Source organism: Salmo salar, chromosome 11 (genome assembly GCF_965601325.2).
Source record: "Salmo salar chromosome 11, fSalSal1, whole genome shotgun sequence".
Lineage (NCBI taxonomy): Eukaryota > Metazoa > Chordata > Actinopteri > Salmoniformes > Salmonidae > Salmo > Salmo salar.
In genome coordinates this window covers 117475405-117491993 of record NC_138301.1, presented here as the reverse complement: position 1 = coordinate 117491993, position 16589 = coordinate 117475405, and the positions used below count along the sequence as shown (strand labels likewise).

At 43.3% G+C, this 16589-nt stretch overlaps 1 protein-coding gene across 1 annotated transcript; it reads left to right on the top strand.

The window, feature by feature from the left end:
- The first annotated feature begins 14471 nt into the window (after positions 1-14471).
- sertm1 (serine rich and transmembrane domain containing 1) lies at positions 14472-15972 on the top strand. Its single transcript, XM_014129745.3, has one exon. It carries the CDS (start codon positions 14472-14474, stop codon positions 14820-14822), a length of 351 nt encoding a protein of 116 aa, XP_013985220.1. The 3' UTR covers positions 14823-15972.
- The last annotated feature ends 617 nt before the right edge of the window (positions 15973-16589 follow it).

Here is a 16589-nt window from a genome sequence, read left to right as displayed (position 1 = left end):
ACAGAGAGAGAGATAGAGACAGCATGACAGAGAGAGAGACGGATGGACAGACAGACACAGAGAGACAGAGAGACAGAGAGAGAGAGAGTACACAGTGTCAGAATACCTGACCACTGTGACTGACCCAAAACAAAGAAAAGGCTTGACTATGTACTGACGTAGGCAGACCTGGCTCTCAAGAGAAGACAGGCTATATGGCCTCTGCCCATAAAATGAGATGGAAACTGAACTGCGCTTCCAAACCTCCAGCTTAAATGTATGACCATATTAGAGACACATCTTTCCCCCCCATTTGTTTACATATTTGTTTTTGTTTGTGTTTTGGTCATGTAAACATGTTTCCAGTATGGGTTAGAAAGAGAGAAGAAGGCCCGTACACTTGAAAAAGCTCCCAATTCACCTCTTTATTGACAATGTTTTCCATCTGAAACGGATCTTCGTCAGGTCAAACAAACAGACTGAGTGCTCACATCCCAAAGTATACACATTTCACCTCACATGACCGTTACGCACATGATGCATTGTGGGTGCAAACACAATGTATATCTTTAATCATTTGATATCAGTGAGATGGGCACATGTAGTAGTTACAGACAATAATATATATGTATAAAAAAATAATTTGTTTCCGGGAGTTGCTGGGATATCATATATCCAGTATACATCTGGTATTTTTCCATTAATTCCAGATGAAATATCTGTTTGGCCACTGGTTGGTTCTGTGTTCGTTTGGCACTATTCCATTTCCCATATATACCGGAGCCGCCATAGAAAAAATACTGAAAAAGAAGGCTAGTAATAAAGTATTTTCTGAAGAGTTACAGATTTCTTTCCCATTTACTGAGTGAAGGTCCCCCTTAGCCAATCAGAGGGAACACAAGAGGACTGAGGGGGACGAATAGGGATAGTCAGTGGGCGGGAGTTGCTACTGAGGAGAATTTGAGTGTGAGTGCAAAGACCAACTAAAACTTTAGTACGTTTTAAAATGATCTACCAATTGTTTCATCTTTCAACCTTCTCGGCCAGAGTTGGTTAGTTGTGTGTTCTCTTTAGTAGGACAGGATCATGTTGAGTGAGAGAGTACTGTGAAGAACAAACACAATTGTAAATACAACACATTTTAATGTTTATTTATTTTCCCTTTTGTACTTTAACTATTAGTACATCATTACAACACTGCATATAGACATAATATGACATTTGAAATGTCTTTATTCTTTTGGAACTTCTGTGAGTGTAATGTTTACTGTTCATTTTTATTGTTTATTTCACTTTTGTTTATTATCTACCTGACTTGCTTTGGCGATGTTAACATATGTTTCCCATGCCAATAAAGCCCTTAAATTGAATTGAATTGCTAGCTCTCTCCCCTCTTTTATCTTCCAGCAGTAGACAATTACATACTGCTCTGGACTGTCTAATCTCTACTGACATTACCTACTGGATACTGGCTGTCACCTGCGCGCCCACACACATCTTAGCACACACAGGGGGAAGGAGAGTAACAGAGAGACATATAGAGAAGGAGAGAGGGTGTGAGAGAGAGAAACAGAGAGAAGGAGAGAGGGTGTGAGAGAGAGAGAGAAACAGAGAGACCACAGAGAGAAGGAGAGAGGGTGAGAGAGAGAGAAACAGAGAGAAGGAGAGAGGGTGAGAGAGAGAGAAACAGAGAGACCACAGAGAGAAGGAGAGAGGGTGAGAGAGAGAGAAACAGAGAGAAGGAGAGAGGGTGTGAGAGAGAGAGAGAAACAGAGAGACCACAGAGAGGAGGAGAGAGGGTGAGAGAGAGAGAAACAGAGAGACCACGGAGAGAAGGAGAGAGGGTGAGAGAGAGAGAAACAGAGAGACCACAGAGAGAAGGAGAGAGGGTGAGAGAGAGAGAAACAGAGAGACCACAGAGAGAAGGAGAGAGGGTGAGAGAGAGAGAAACAGAGAGACCACAGAGAGAAGGAGAGAGGGTGAGAGAGAGAGAAACAGAGAGACCACAGAGAGAAGGAGAGAGGGTGAGAGAGAGAGAAACAGAGAGACCACAGAGAGAAGGAGAGAGGGTGAGAGAGAGAGAAACAGAGAGACCACAGAGAGGAGGAGAGAGGGTGAGAGAGAGAAACAAGAGAGCGCGGTGATAATGTGTTAATTGTCAGAGAGCAATGAGCGACAGATTGTGTGTGAGAGAGAGAGAGAGATAGAGAGAGGGGGAGTTGGAGGAGAACAGTGGTCAGTGAGGCAACACTCAGCTCTCAGTAGTGGATGAATACAACAGCGTGAAGAACTCTCTCCTCTCTTCTCTCTTCTCTGCTCCCATCTTCCTTCCCTTCTTTCTTTCCTTCACTGGTTCAATCTGTTGGATTACTATCCTGTCTTTCCTGGACTGTGTTTGGAGGAGATATCACACACACATACACACATTTGATTTTAGAGAGTGTGTGTGTGTGTGTGTGTGTGTGATTGGAGAAGAACTGCTCGTGTCGAAGAGAAATACACACTCGGCTGTCTCTCATACCGAGAGGAGAGAGAGAGATTTCTGGAGTGTCTGGCTGAACAATCAAACGGAGATTGAGGGATGTGACAGAGAGGACTTCTTCTAGCAATAACAGGTCAGGAACTCTACTGTGTGCGTGTGTGTGTGTGTGTGTGTGTGTGTGTGGTGTGTGTGTGTGTGTGTGTGTGTGTGTGTGTGTGTGTGTGTGTGTGTGTGTGTGTGTGTGACAGTAGAGAGGGGAATAAAATACATAGTCTTGATGAACAGTTATTAATGTACAGGTGATCAAAGTACTGAAGTGATTGATACTCTTCCCCTCCTCTCTCTCTCTCTCCCCTCCTCTCTCTCCCCTCCTCTCTCTTCCCCTCCTCTCTCTTCCCCTCCTCTCTCTTCCCCTCCTCTCTCTTCCCCTCCTCTCTCTTCCCCTCCTCTCTCTCTCCCCTCCTCTCTCTCCCATCTTCTCTATCCCCCTCCTCTCTCTATCCCCCTCCTCTCTCTCTCCTCCTCTCTCTCTCCCCTCCTCTCTCTTCCCCTCCTTTCTCTTTCCCCCTCCTCTCTCCCCTCCTCTCTCCCCTCCTCTCTCTCTTCCCCTCCTTTCTCTCTTCCCCTCCTTTCTCTCTTCCCCTCCTCTCTTCCCCTCCTCTCTCTTCCCCTCCATTCCCCCTCCCTCCTTCCTACCACCCACACTCCCACACTCTCTCCCACACTCCTTCCCCTCCCCCCACTCCCTCTCTCCCTCCCTCTCATCACTAGCGCTTTCTTTAACATTATTATTAAACTCTTCCATACGGAATCACCCTATGACAACCTTCTCTGTTTCCTCTCCCCCTCTCTCTCTCTGTCCGTCTCTCTCTCCCTCTCTCTCCCTTCCCCTCCTCTCTCTCGCCCCTCCTCTCGCTCTCCCCTCTTCTCTCTTCCCCTTCTTTCCCTCTCCCCTCCCTCTCCCTCTCTCTCTCCTTCCTTTCTTCTTTATTCAAATCTTCTGTAGAATTCCAATCAATCCATGACCTCAGTTTCTCCCTCTCTCTCTCTCTCTCTCTCTCCCCCTCTCTCTCCCTCCCTCTCTCTCTTCCTTTCTCTGTTATTCACTCTTTTTCTTTTACTCACATCCTCTGTGGAATCCCAATTACTCTCCACATGACCTCTCTCTCTCTTTCACACTCTCTCTTTCTCACTCAGTGTGAGAGCTCTTTGTGTGTGTGGTTATGTGTGTGTCTGATTGTGTGTGTGTGTGTGATTGTGTGTGTGTGTGTGTGTGTGTGTGTCTGATTGTGTGTGTCTGATTGTGTGTGTGTGTGTCTGATTGTGTGTGTGTGTGTGTGTGTGTGTGTGTGTGGGTGTCTGATGTGTGTGTGTGTGTGTGTGTGTGATTGTGTCTGATTGTGTGTGTGTGTGATTGTGTCTGATTGTGTGTGTCTGATTTTGTGTGTGTGTGTGTCTGATTGTGTGTGTGTGTGTGTGTGTGTGTGTGTGTGTGTGTGTGTGTGTGTGTGTGTGTGTGTGTGTGTGTGGGTGTGTGTGTGGGTGTGGGTGTGCTTACGTGTCAAGGAGTCAATAGTAACTTTTCCTGCTTCAGGTTAATTCATCCTAAATGAATGAACTGTAGTTCAGTTAACAAGCTCAAGAATTGATTCATTCATAAAAATGGACAAAAACACTTGAATGAGTGCACTTCCTCTGGCGGAGAGAACGAGAAGGATGGAGAGAGGGATGGAGAAAGGAATGGAGAGAGGGATGGAGAGAGGGATGGAGAGAGGGTAGGAGAGAGGGATGGAGAGAGGGTAGGAGAGAGGGATGGAGAGAGGGATGAGAGAGGGATGGAGAGAGGGATGGAGAGAGGAATGGAGAGAGGGATGGCGAGAGGGATGGAGAGAGGGATGGAGAGAGGGATGGCGAGAGGGATGGAGAGAGGAATGGAGAGAGGGATGGAGAGAGGGATGGAGAGAGGAATGGAGAGAGGGATGGAGAGAGGGATGGGAGAGAGGGATGGAGAGAGGGATGGAGAGAGAGATGGAGAGAGGGGAGGAGAGGGGAATGGAGAGAGGGATGGGAGAGAGGGATAGGGAGAGAGGAATGGAAAGAGAAATGGAGAGAGGGGAGGAGAGAGGAATGGAGAGAGGGATGGAGAGAGGGATGGGAGAGAGGGATGGAGAGAGGGAAGGAGAGAGGGAAGGAGAGAGGGATGTAGAGAGGGATGGAGAGAGGGATGGGAGAGAGGGATGGGAGAGAGGGATGGAGAGAGGGAAGGAGAGAGGGATGGAGAGAGGGATGGGAGAGAGGGATGGAGAGAGGGAAGGAGAGAGCGATGTAGAGAGGGATGGGAGAGAGGGATGGAGAGAGGGAAGGAGAGAGGGATGGGAGAGAGGGATGGGAGAGAGGGATGGGAGAGAGGGATGGAGAGAGGGATGGAGAGAGGGATGGAGAGAGAGGGATGAGAGAGGGAAGGAGAGAGGGGAGGAAATGGACAATAAAAGAATGAGAAGTGACGTCTAACTGATTTGAAGGCTTAAATGACAGCAGGCGGACTCTACCAGCATGCACACACACACACACACACACACACACACACACACACACACAGTCCCGTGGTCAAGGCTGAGGCCAGAATGTCATGACATTTAGACAAACTGATCCATTATTCATGGCCTGTTAATACCACAATAGAGTAAACAACAGAATGGCCTCCGCTCACACTGTGAAGTGTGTGTGTGTGTGTGTGTGTGTGTGTGTGTGTGTGTGTGTGTGTGTGTGTGTGTGTGTGTGTGTGTGTGTGTGTGTGTGTGTGTGTGTGGTGTGTGTGTGTGTGGTGTGTGTGTGTGTGTGTGTGTTCTTACCTCTGAAGTCATTTTAGGAGTAGAAAGCGTAGTAATAAGCCCGTTGCCTGGATACAAAAAGCATAATTAAGAGCAATTATCAGCCACTTCAGTTCACATCAACAACATTTATCAGACGGTTCATAGCAAAACAACGTCAACAAATGAATACATCAAAAGACAGAGGAACAAGAGTGAGTAGGAGGGAGAGGAGGAGAGGGAGGAGGAGAGAGAGGGAGAGAGGAGGAAAGAGGGAGGGGGAGAGGGAGAGAGCGAGATAGGGGGGACAGAGACAGAGACAGAAGAGTGGGAAGTGAATGAAATAGACAGTATAGTTCTTTAATGACAGCTCCTCTCTCTGTTTGAGTCCTGAATGGCACCCTATTCTCTATATAGTGCACTACGTTAGACCAGAGCCCTATGGCACCCTATTCCCTATATAGTGCACTACGTTAGACCAGAGCCCTATGGCACCCTATTCCCTATATAGTGCACTATGTTAGACCAGAGCCCTATGGCACCCTATTCTCTATATAGTGCACTACGTTAGACCAGAGCTCTATGGCACCCTATTCCCTATATAGTGCACTATGTTAGACCAGAGCTCTATGGCACCCTATTCTCTATATAGTGCACTACTTTAGACCAGAGCCCTATGGCACCCTATTCCCTATATAGTGCACTACGTTAGACCAGAGCCCTATGGCAACCTATTCCCTATATAGTGCACTACGTTAGACCAGAGCTCTATGGCACCCTATTCCCTATATAGTGCACTCCGTTAGACCAGAGCTCTATGGCACCCTATTCTCTATATAGTGCACTCCGTTAGACCAGAGCTCTATGGCACCCTATTCCCTATACAGTGCACTACGTTAGACCAGAGCTCTATGGCACCCTATTCTCTATATAGTGCACTCCGTTAGACCAGAGCTCTATGGCACCCTATTCTCTATATAGTGCACTATGTTAGACCAGAGCTCTATGGCACCCTATTCCCTATACAGTGCACTACGTTAGACCAGAGCTCTATGGCACCCTATTCCCTATACAGTGCCTTGCAAAAGAATTCACCCCCCTTGGTGTTTTTCCTATTTTGTTGCATTACAACCTGTAATTGAAATTGATTTTTATTTGGATTTCATGTAGTGGACAAACACAAAATAGTCCAAATTGGTGAAGTGAACTGAAAAAAATACCTTGCTTCAAAAATAAATTAAAAATTAAAACCGCAAAAGTGGTGCGTGCATATGTGTTCACCCCCTTTGGTATGAAGCCCCTAAATAAGATCTGGTGAAACATATTACCTTCAGAAGTCACAGAATTAGTTCAATAAATAAAGTTCACCTGTGTGCAATCTAAGTGTCACATGATCTGTCACATGATCTCAGTATATATACACCTGTTCTGAAAGGCCCCAGAGTCTGCAACACCACTAAGCAAGGGGCACCACCAAGCAAGCGGCACTATGAAAACCAAGGAGCTCTCCAAACAGGTCAGGGACAAAGTTGTGGAGAAGTACAGATCAGGGTTGGGTGATAAAAAAAATCTTTGAACATCCCACGGAGCACCATTAAATCCATTATTAAAAAACACAGACTTACACATGGAATAAACAAAACATACAGTCCATAATACAGTAGAACAAAAGAAAACAAAAAGTCTATATACAGTGAGTGCAATTTCAATAAAAGAGTATGAAAACACTCCCGTCCCAACACAATGTGTACACTTAACGCCTACCCAATTATAGCAAGCCATTCCAGACAGAGTGGGAGATCGCAGAGAGAGAGAGAGATAGAGAGAGAGAGAGAGAGAGAGAAAGAGAGAGGACAGAGAGAGAGAGAGAGAGAGAGAGAAGGACAGAGAGAGGGAGAGAGAGTGAGAGAGAGACAGAGAGAGAGAGAAGGAGAGAGAGAGGACAGAGAGAGAGAGAGGACAGAGAGAGAGAGAGGACAGAGAGAGAAGGAGAGAGAGAGAAAGAGAGAAATAGAGAGAAGGACAGAGAGAGGACAGAGAGAGAGAGAGGACAGAGAGAGAGAGAGAGAGACAGAGAGAGAGAGAGACAGAGAGAGAGAGGACAGAGAGAGAGAGAGGACAGAGAGAGAGAGACAGAGAGAGAGAGAGAGACAGAGAGAGAGAGACAGAGAGAGAGAGAGACAGAGAGAGAGAGAGAGAGAGAGAGAGGACAGAGAGAGAGAGAGAGAGGACAGAGAGAGAGAGAGGACAGAGAGAGAGAGAGAGACAGAGAGAGAGAGAGAGAGAGAGAGAGGACAGAGAGAGAGAGGACAGAGAGAGAGAGGACAGAGAGAGAGAGAGAGAGAGAGAGAGAGAGAGAGGACAGAGAGAGAGAGAGACAGAGAGAGAGAGAGACAGAGAGAGAGAGAGAGAGAGAGGACAGAGAGAGAGAGAGACAGGAGAGAGAGAGAGAGAGAGAGAGAGAGAGAGAGAGAACTACAGAGAGACATACAGACACACTGCACGAATAGCAATAGACAGCTGCAGCGAGGCAATGCGAATAGCGGGAAGGATATGAGGGAAGGATACGGAGAGAGTGAGAGGTGAGCTGCCCGCTCTCCTCTATGTTAAATACACTCTCCTTTTGAAGTCTTCCACTTGTTCTCCTCTTCGATCTCTCCATTCCTCTCAGCTCAGAGAGGAATCTGCCTCTAAAGGTCTAGCTTTACAAACAGGTTTGCAAAAATCTGGTATCCTGAGGTTACCGGGTTAAATTTTCCAGAAGTTCCAGTTGGAAGATTCCTTAAATCAGGATGGAATCAACAAAGGAATCATCCAAATGGAATTTCTGAATTCATTTTTTGAATGTTGTCAGAAGTTACAACAATTTCTCAACACTATTTTGGACACTGAGTCTCTCTTTCAGACTGGCCCTGTTATGTAGAAAACCATTACTAGAACCCAGTAAACATGTAGTGTTACATTGAGGAAGCCAAGGGCCTGATATGTAGAAACCCAGGAATAAATGCTAATATTTAATGTACAGTCACTAGCCTAGTTCTATTACTAGCCCAGTTCTAATACTATACTAGCCTAGTTCTATTACTACACTAGCCTAGTTCTATTTCTAAACTAGCCTAGTTCTATTACTACACTAGCCCAGTTCTATTACTACACTAGCCTAGTTCTATTTCTAAACTAGCCTAGTTCTATTACTACACTAGCCCAGTTCTATTACTACACTAGCCTAGTTCTATTTCTAGCCTAGTTCTATTACTACACCAGCCTAGTTGAACTACTAGCCCAGTTCTATTTCTAAACTAGCCTAGTTCTATTACTACACTAGCTTAGTTCTAAAACTACACTAGCCTAGTTCTATTACTACACTAGCTTAGTTCTAAAACTACACTAGCCTAGTTCTATTACTACACTAGCCCAGTTCTAATACTATACTAGCCTAGTTCTATTACTACACTAGCCCAGTTCTATTACTTCGCTAGCCTAGTTCTATTACTTCACTAGCCTAGTTCTATTACTACACTAGCCTAGTTCTATTTCTAAACTAGCCTAGTTCTATTACTACACCAGCCTAGTTCTATTACTACACTAGCCTAGTTCTATTACTACACTAGCCCAGTTCTATTACTTCACTAGCCCAGTTCTATTACTACACTAGCCTAGTTCTATTACTACACTAGCCTAGTTCTATTTCTAAACTAGCCTAGTTCTATTACTACACTAGCCCAGTTCTATTACTACACTAGCCTAGATCTATTGCTAAGCCTAGTTCTATTACTACACTAGCCTAGTTCTATTACTACACTAGCCTAGTTCTAAAACTACACTAGCCTAGTTCTATTACTACACTAGCCTAGTTCTATTACTACACTAGCTTAGTTCTAAAACTACACTAGCCTAGATCTATTGCTAGCCTAGTTCTATTACTACACTAGCCTAGTTCTATTACTACACTAGCCTAGTTCTAAAACTACACTAGCCTAGTTCTATTACTACACTAGCCTAGTTCTATTACTTCACTAGCCTAGTTCTATTACTACACTAGCTTAGTTCTAAAACTACACTAGCCTAGTTCTATTACTACACTAGCTTAGTTCTAAAACTACACTAGCCTAGATCTATTGCTAGCCTAGTTCTATTACTACACTAGCCTAGTTCTATTACTACACTAGCCTAGTTCTATTACTACACTAGCCTAGTTCTTTTACTAGCCTAGTTCTATTACTACACTAGCCTAGTTCTATTACTACACTAGCCTAGTTCTATTACTACACTAGCCTAGTTCTATTACTACACTATCCTAGTTCAATTACTAAACTAGTTCTATTACTATACTAGCCTAGTTCTATTACTACACTAGCCTAGTTCTATTACTTCGCTATCCTAGTTCTATTACTTCGCTATCCTAGTTCAATTACTAAACTAGTTCAATTACTACACCAGCCATGTTATATTACTACACTAGCCCAGTTCTATTACTTCGCTATCCTAGTTCAATTACTAAACTAGTTCTATTACTACACTAGCCAAGTTATTTTACTACACTAGCCTAGTTCTATTACTACACTAGCCTAGTTCTATTACTACACTAGCCTAGTTCTATTACTATACCAGCCTAGTTCTATTAGTTCACCAGCTAAGTTATATTACTTCGCTAGCCTAGTTCTATTACTAGCCTAGTTCTATTACTACACTAGCCTAGTTCTATTACTACACTAGCCTAGTTCTATTACTAGCCTAGTTCTATTACTACACTAGCCTAGTTCTATTACTACACTAGCCTAGTTCTATTACTACACTAGCCTAGTTCTATTACTAGCCTAGTTCTATTACTACACTAGCCTAGTTACATTACTACACTAGCCTAGTTATATTACTACACTAGCCTAGTTACATTACTACACTAGCCTAGTTATATTACTAGCCTTGTTCTATTACTACACTAGCCTTGTTCTATAACTACACTAGCCCAGTTCTATTACTACACCAGCCTAGTTCTATTACTACACTATCCTAGTTCTATTACTACACTATCCTCGTTCAATTACTAAACTAGTTCAATTACTACACCAGCCATGTTATATTACTACACTAGCCTAGTTCTATTACTTCGCTACCCTAGTTCAATTACTAAACTAGTTCTATTACTACACTAGCCAAGTTATTTTACTACACTAGCCTAGTTCTATTACTACACTAGCCTAGTTCTATTACTACACTAGCCTAGTTCTATTACTATACCAGCCTAGTTCTATTAGTTCACCAGCTAAGTTCTATTACTACACTAGCCTAGTTCTATTACTTCGCTATCCTAGTTCAATTACTAAACTAGTTCTATTACTACACTAGCTTATTTCTATTAGTACACCAGCTAAGTTTTATTACTACACTAGCCTAGTTCTTTTACTACACCAGCCAATTTCTTTTACTAGCCTAGTTCTATTACTTCGCTAGCCTAGTTCTATTACTACACTAGCCTAGTTGAACTACTAGCCCAGTTCTATTACTACACTAGCCTAGTTCTATTACTACACCAGCCTAGTTCAAATACTAGCCCAGTTCTATTACTAGCCTTGTTCTATTACTACACTAGCCTAGTTAACATTTAACATTTAAGTCATTTAGCAGACGCTCTTATCCAGAGCGACTTACAAATTGGTGCATTCACCTTATAATATCCAGTGGAACAACCACTTTACAATAGTGCATCTAAATCTTTTAAGGGGGGGGGGGTTAGAAGGATTACTTTATCCTATCCCAGGTATTCCTTGAAGAGGTGGGGTTTCAGGTGTCTCCGGAAGGTGGTGATTGACTCCGCTGTCCTGGCGTCGTGAGGGAGCTTTTTCCACCATTGGGGTGCCAGAGCAGCGAACAGTTTTGACTGGGCTGAGCGGGAACTGTGCTTCCTCAGAGGTAGGGAGGCGAGCAGGCCAGAGGTGGATGAACGGAGTGCCCTTGTTTGGGTGTAGGGCCTGATCAGAGCCTGAAGGTACGGAGGTGCCGTTCCCCTCACAGCTCCGTAGGCAAGCACCATGGTCTTGTAGCGGATGCGAGCTTCGACTGGAAGCCAGTGGAGAGAGCGGAGGAGCGGGGTGACGTGAGAGAACTTGGGAAGGTTGAACACCAGACGGGCTGCGGCGTTCTGGATGAGTTGTAGGGGTTTAATGGCACAGGCAGGGAGCCCAGCCAACAGCGAGTTGCAGTAATCCAAACGGGAGATGACAAGTGCCTGGATTAGGACCTGCGCCGCTTCCTGTCTGAGGCAGGGTCGTACTCTGCGAATGTTGTAGAGCATGAACCTACAGGATCGGGTCACCGCCTTGATGTTGGTGGAGAACGACAGGGTTTTGTCCAGGGTCACGCCAAGGCTCTTAGCACTCTGGGAGGAGGACACAAGGGAGTTGTCAACCGTGATGGCGAGATCATGGAACGAGGCTAGTTATATTACTAGCCTCGTTCAATTACTACACTAGCCTAGTTATATTACTAGCCTCGTTCTATTACTACACTAGCCTAGTTATATTACTAGCCTCGTTCTATTACTACACTAGCCCAGTTCTATTGCTAGCCTAGTTCTATTACTACACCAGCCAATTTCTATTACTACACTTGCCTATTTCTATTACTAGCCCAGTTCTATTAATTCACTAGCCCAGTTCTATTACTATACTAGCCTAGTTCTATTACTACACTAGCCTAGTTCTATTACTACACTAGCCTAGTTCTATTACTACACCAGCCTAGTTCTATTACTACACTAGCCTAGTTCTATTACTACACTAGCCTAGTTCTATTACTATACCAGCCTAGTTCTATTACTACACTAGCCTAGTTCTATTACTACACTAGCCTAGTTCTTATACTACACTTGCCTAGTTCTATTACTACACTAGCCTAGTTCTTATACTACACTTGCCTAGTTCTATTACTACACTAGCCTAGTTCTATTACTATACCAGCCTAGTTCTATTACTACACTAGCCTAGTTCTTACACTACACTTGCCTAGTTCTATTACTACACTAGCCTAGTTCTATTACTTCACTAGCCTAGTTCTATTACTACACTAGCCTAGTTCTATTACTTCACTAGCCTAGTTCTATTACTACACTAGCCTAGTTCTTATACTACACTTGCCTAGTTCTATTACTACACTAGCCTAGTTCTATTACTATACCAGCCTAGTTCTATTACTACACTAGCCTAGTTCTTACACTACACTTGCCTAGTTATATTACTACACTAGCCTAGTTCTTATACTAGCCTAGTTCTATTACTACACTAGCCTAGTTCTATTACTTCACTAGCCTAGTTCTATTTCTTCACTAGCCCAGTTCTATTACTATACTAGCCTAGTTCTATTACTACACTAGCCTAGTTCTATTACTACACTAGCCTAGTTCTATTACTACACTAGCCTAGTTCTTACACTACACTTGCCTAGTTCTATTACTACACTAGCCTAGTTCTATTACTATACCAGCCTAGTTCTATTACTACACTAGCCTAGTTCTATTACTACACTAGCCTAGTTCTTATACTAGCCTAGTTCTATTACTACACTAGCCTAGTTCTATTTCTTCACTAGCCTAGTTATATTACTACACTAGCCTAGTTCTTATACTAGCCTAGTTCTATTACTACACTAGCCTAGTTCTATTACTTCACTAGCCTAGTTCTATTTCTTCACTAGCCTAGTTCTTATACTACACTTGCCTAGTTCTATTACTACACTAGCCTAGTTCTATTACTACACTAGCCTAGTTCTATTACTACACTAGCCTAGTTCTTATACTAGCCTAGTTCTATTTCTTCACTAGCCTAGTTCTTATACTACACTTGCCTAGTTCTATTACTACACTAGCCTAGTTCTATTACTACACTAGCCTAGTTCTATTACTATACCAGCCTAGTTCTATTACTATACCAGCCTAGTTCTATTACTATACCAGCCTAGTTCTATTACTAGCCTAGTTATATTACTACACTAGCATAGTTCTATTAATAGCCTAGTTATTTTACTACACTTGCCTAGTTCTATTACTACACTAGCCTAGTTCTGTTACTAACCGAGTTCTATTACTACTAGCCGAGTTCTATTACTAGCCTTGTTCTATTACTGCACTAGCCTAGTTCTATTACTACTAGCCCAGTTCTATTACTAGCCTTGTTCTATTACTGCACTAGCCTAGTTCTATTACTACTAGCCGAGTTCTATTACTAGCCTTGTTCTATTACTGCACTAGCCTAGTTCTATTACTACTAGCCCAGTTCTATTACTAGCCTTGTTCTATTACTGCACTAGCCTAGTTCTATTGCTACGTTATCCTAGTTCTATTGCTAGCCCAGTTCTATTACTAGCCTTGTTCTATTACTACACTAGCCTAGTTCTGTTACTACGTTATCCTAGTTCTATTGCTAGCCCAGTTCTATTACTAGCCTTGTTCTATTACTACACTAGCCTAGTTCTGTTACTACGTTATCCTAGTTCTATTGCTAGCTCAGTTCTATTACTAGCCTTGTTCTATTACTGCACTAGCCTAGTTCTATTACTACACTAGCCTTGTTCTATTACTACACTAGCCTAGTTATATTACTACGTTATCCTAGTTCTATTGCTAGCTCAGTTCTATTACTAGCCTTGTTCTATTACTGCGCCAGCCTCAATTTATCAACACTACCCTCTAACAACTTCATCTTCTAAACCTCTTCAATGAAAAATATTATTGGACAGCTGACGCAGCACACACGTTTTCTTTTAAGAAATGTCCTTTTCTAATTTATCACAAAGTCTGCTACTCCCTCAGATAGACAACACTGAGAGGGTGTCTTGGACCACTCCACTGTCTAATACTGTACCTGTCGTTTTAGGGTGAGTTCCAGATATGCACATTTTGCACAGATGATCAGATCTCAAAACGCCTGGAGAAGTGTTTACCATCTCAGTAACCACATCCACATTTTATAATGATCCTCTTGTCTTTACAGCATGTTTGTATGTATTTGTTGATCCTTTATTTAACCAGGGAAGTTACATTGACATCTCTGTTTCCAGCGAGTCCTGCTTTGTATCTGGGTTCCACTCTTAATGTTCTCTTAATTGAACTTAATTGATGGTTACGAGGCTATGAAATCACCTTACTATAAGGCTTAGTAACAACCTATTTCTCCTCTCTCTCAGATCTGTCCATTCCAATCGTCAGGATGTCCGGTATGGACTTCCCATTGGAGGAGCTGAACAGAACCGAAATCTCCCCAGACAACGGAAACTTCCTGAGGTTCTCCCCCACCTCCGTTTCCACTGCAGCCGCGGCGGCGGGGACAGGGTTGTCGTCGGGGCGACAGGAGAATGTTTACGTGTACGTGTGGATCTTCCTCAGTCTGCTGGTGTTCCTGCTGTCGACGATCATCATCGCCCTCCACAGGCTAAAGAACATCATTACATCATCATCCTCTGTAGCTGACTGCAGCAGTGAGGGGGGCAGCTCATTCACCAACATGGAGATCTGTAGTATATCTTCACAGAGGTCCACCGTGTCCTCACTGTCCATCTGAGAGACACACACACACATATACACACACAAATACACACACACACACACACACACACACACACACACACACACACACACACACACACACACACACACACACACACACACACACACACACACACACACACACACACGTATACAAGCTTTTCAGTTGGACCATATGGGACTTTACTTCGATGTGTTAAGGCGGTAGCTTGAACTGAACTCTGAACCCTCTGTGACTTCTCCTTTTGGCTCATGGGAAACATAGTTCACTGTGTAAAAAAACAGAACCAGGAAGAGGGAGAGAGAACTCTGTTTTTGAATCTGGGGTATATTTACTACGACCCAAACGGAAGCAAAAGGGCCGAAAACATTTTTCTACGGTGTGCAATAATGAAACACCAAGAGGTCTGTTTCGATTCTTGCCTCCATGGAATACAACTTTGAAATCTTAGAAGTCCTCAGGCAAGTTGGCCGGGGTTTAATCTTATCTAGTGTCGCTTTCAGTGTGATTTATATCGGTCTTTCTCTTTTTATTTGAAATAGGAAACAACCGCTTCTGTTACTAATTCCACATGGATTAACATTATGTGACTGTTATGTTTATCTCAGATAACATATCTCATCCAGGATTGCTTTAATTCAAAGTTCATCTTTCTCTGGCTGTGTACAAAATGGTACCATATTCCCTATATAATTGGCTCTGGCCAACAGTAGTGTTCTCTATAGGGAATAGGACGCCATTTCAGACTTGTCCCCTCTGCTGTTTTCTTTCTGTAATATCCTAAATCTTTACTGTTTCCAGGGCAACCTGTACTAACCTGGTTTAACTGTGAAGTATAGTTCTTTCTGTAATATCAAAATATCTCTACTGTTTCCAGGGAAACCTGTACTAACCTGATTTTAGTGCAAAGTATAGTTCTTTCTGTAATATCAAAATATCTCTACTGTTTCCAGGGCAACCTGTACTAACCTGATTTAACTGCGAAGTATAGTTCTTTCTGTAATATCAAAATATATCTACTGTTTCCAGTGCAACCTATACTAACCTGGTTTAACTGTGAAGTACATACTGAATCAGACCTCATATTTGATTATTTTGAAAGTATTGAATTGTAATGGACTGGATATCGAGAAGGTTCAACAATAAAAAATATTAACATTTGTAATACTGTATATCGCTCTTTGTTTTAAGGTATAACCCCACAACTGGCCTCATTTCCTGACATTGTAACGGACAAAAACTCCACACAAGGAAAAAGAACATGAGTAAGAACAGAAATAAAGCCAAAGAGTATTCTCTCCCAGGGAACAGCGGCCTTATGCCATAAAGCCAGAGTATTCTCTCCCAGGGAACAGCGGCCTTATGCCATAAAGCCAGAGTATTCTCTCCCAGGGAACAGCAGCCTTATGCCATAAAGCCAGAGTATTCTCTCCCAGGGAACAGCGGCCTTATGCCATAAAGCCAGAGTATTCTCTCCCAGGGAACAGCGGCCTTATGCCATAAAGCCAGAGTATTCTCTCCCAGGGAACAGCGGCCTTATGCCATAAAGCCAGAGTATTCTCTCCCAGGGAACAGCGGCCTTATGCCATAAAGCCAGAGTATTCTCTCCCAGGGAACAGCGGCCTTATGCCATAAAGCCAGAGTATTCTCTCCCAGGGAACAGCGGCCTTATGTCATAAAGCCAGAGTATTCTCTCCCAGGGAACAGCGGCCTTATGTCATAAAGCCAGAGTATTCTCTCCCAGGGAACAGCGGCCTTATGCCATAAAGCCAGAGTATTCTC

Coding starts and splice junctions, on each gene's coding strand:
- sertm1 (XM_014129745.3), top strand. CDS start 14,472: ATGTCCGGTATGGACTTCCCATTGGAGGAGCTGAACAGAACCGAAATC.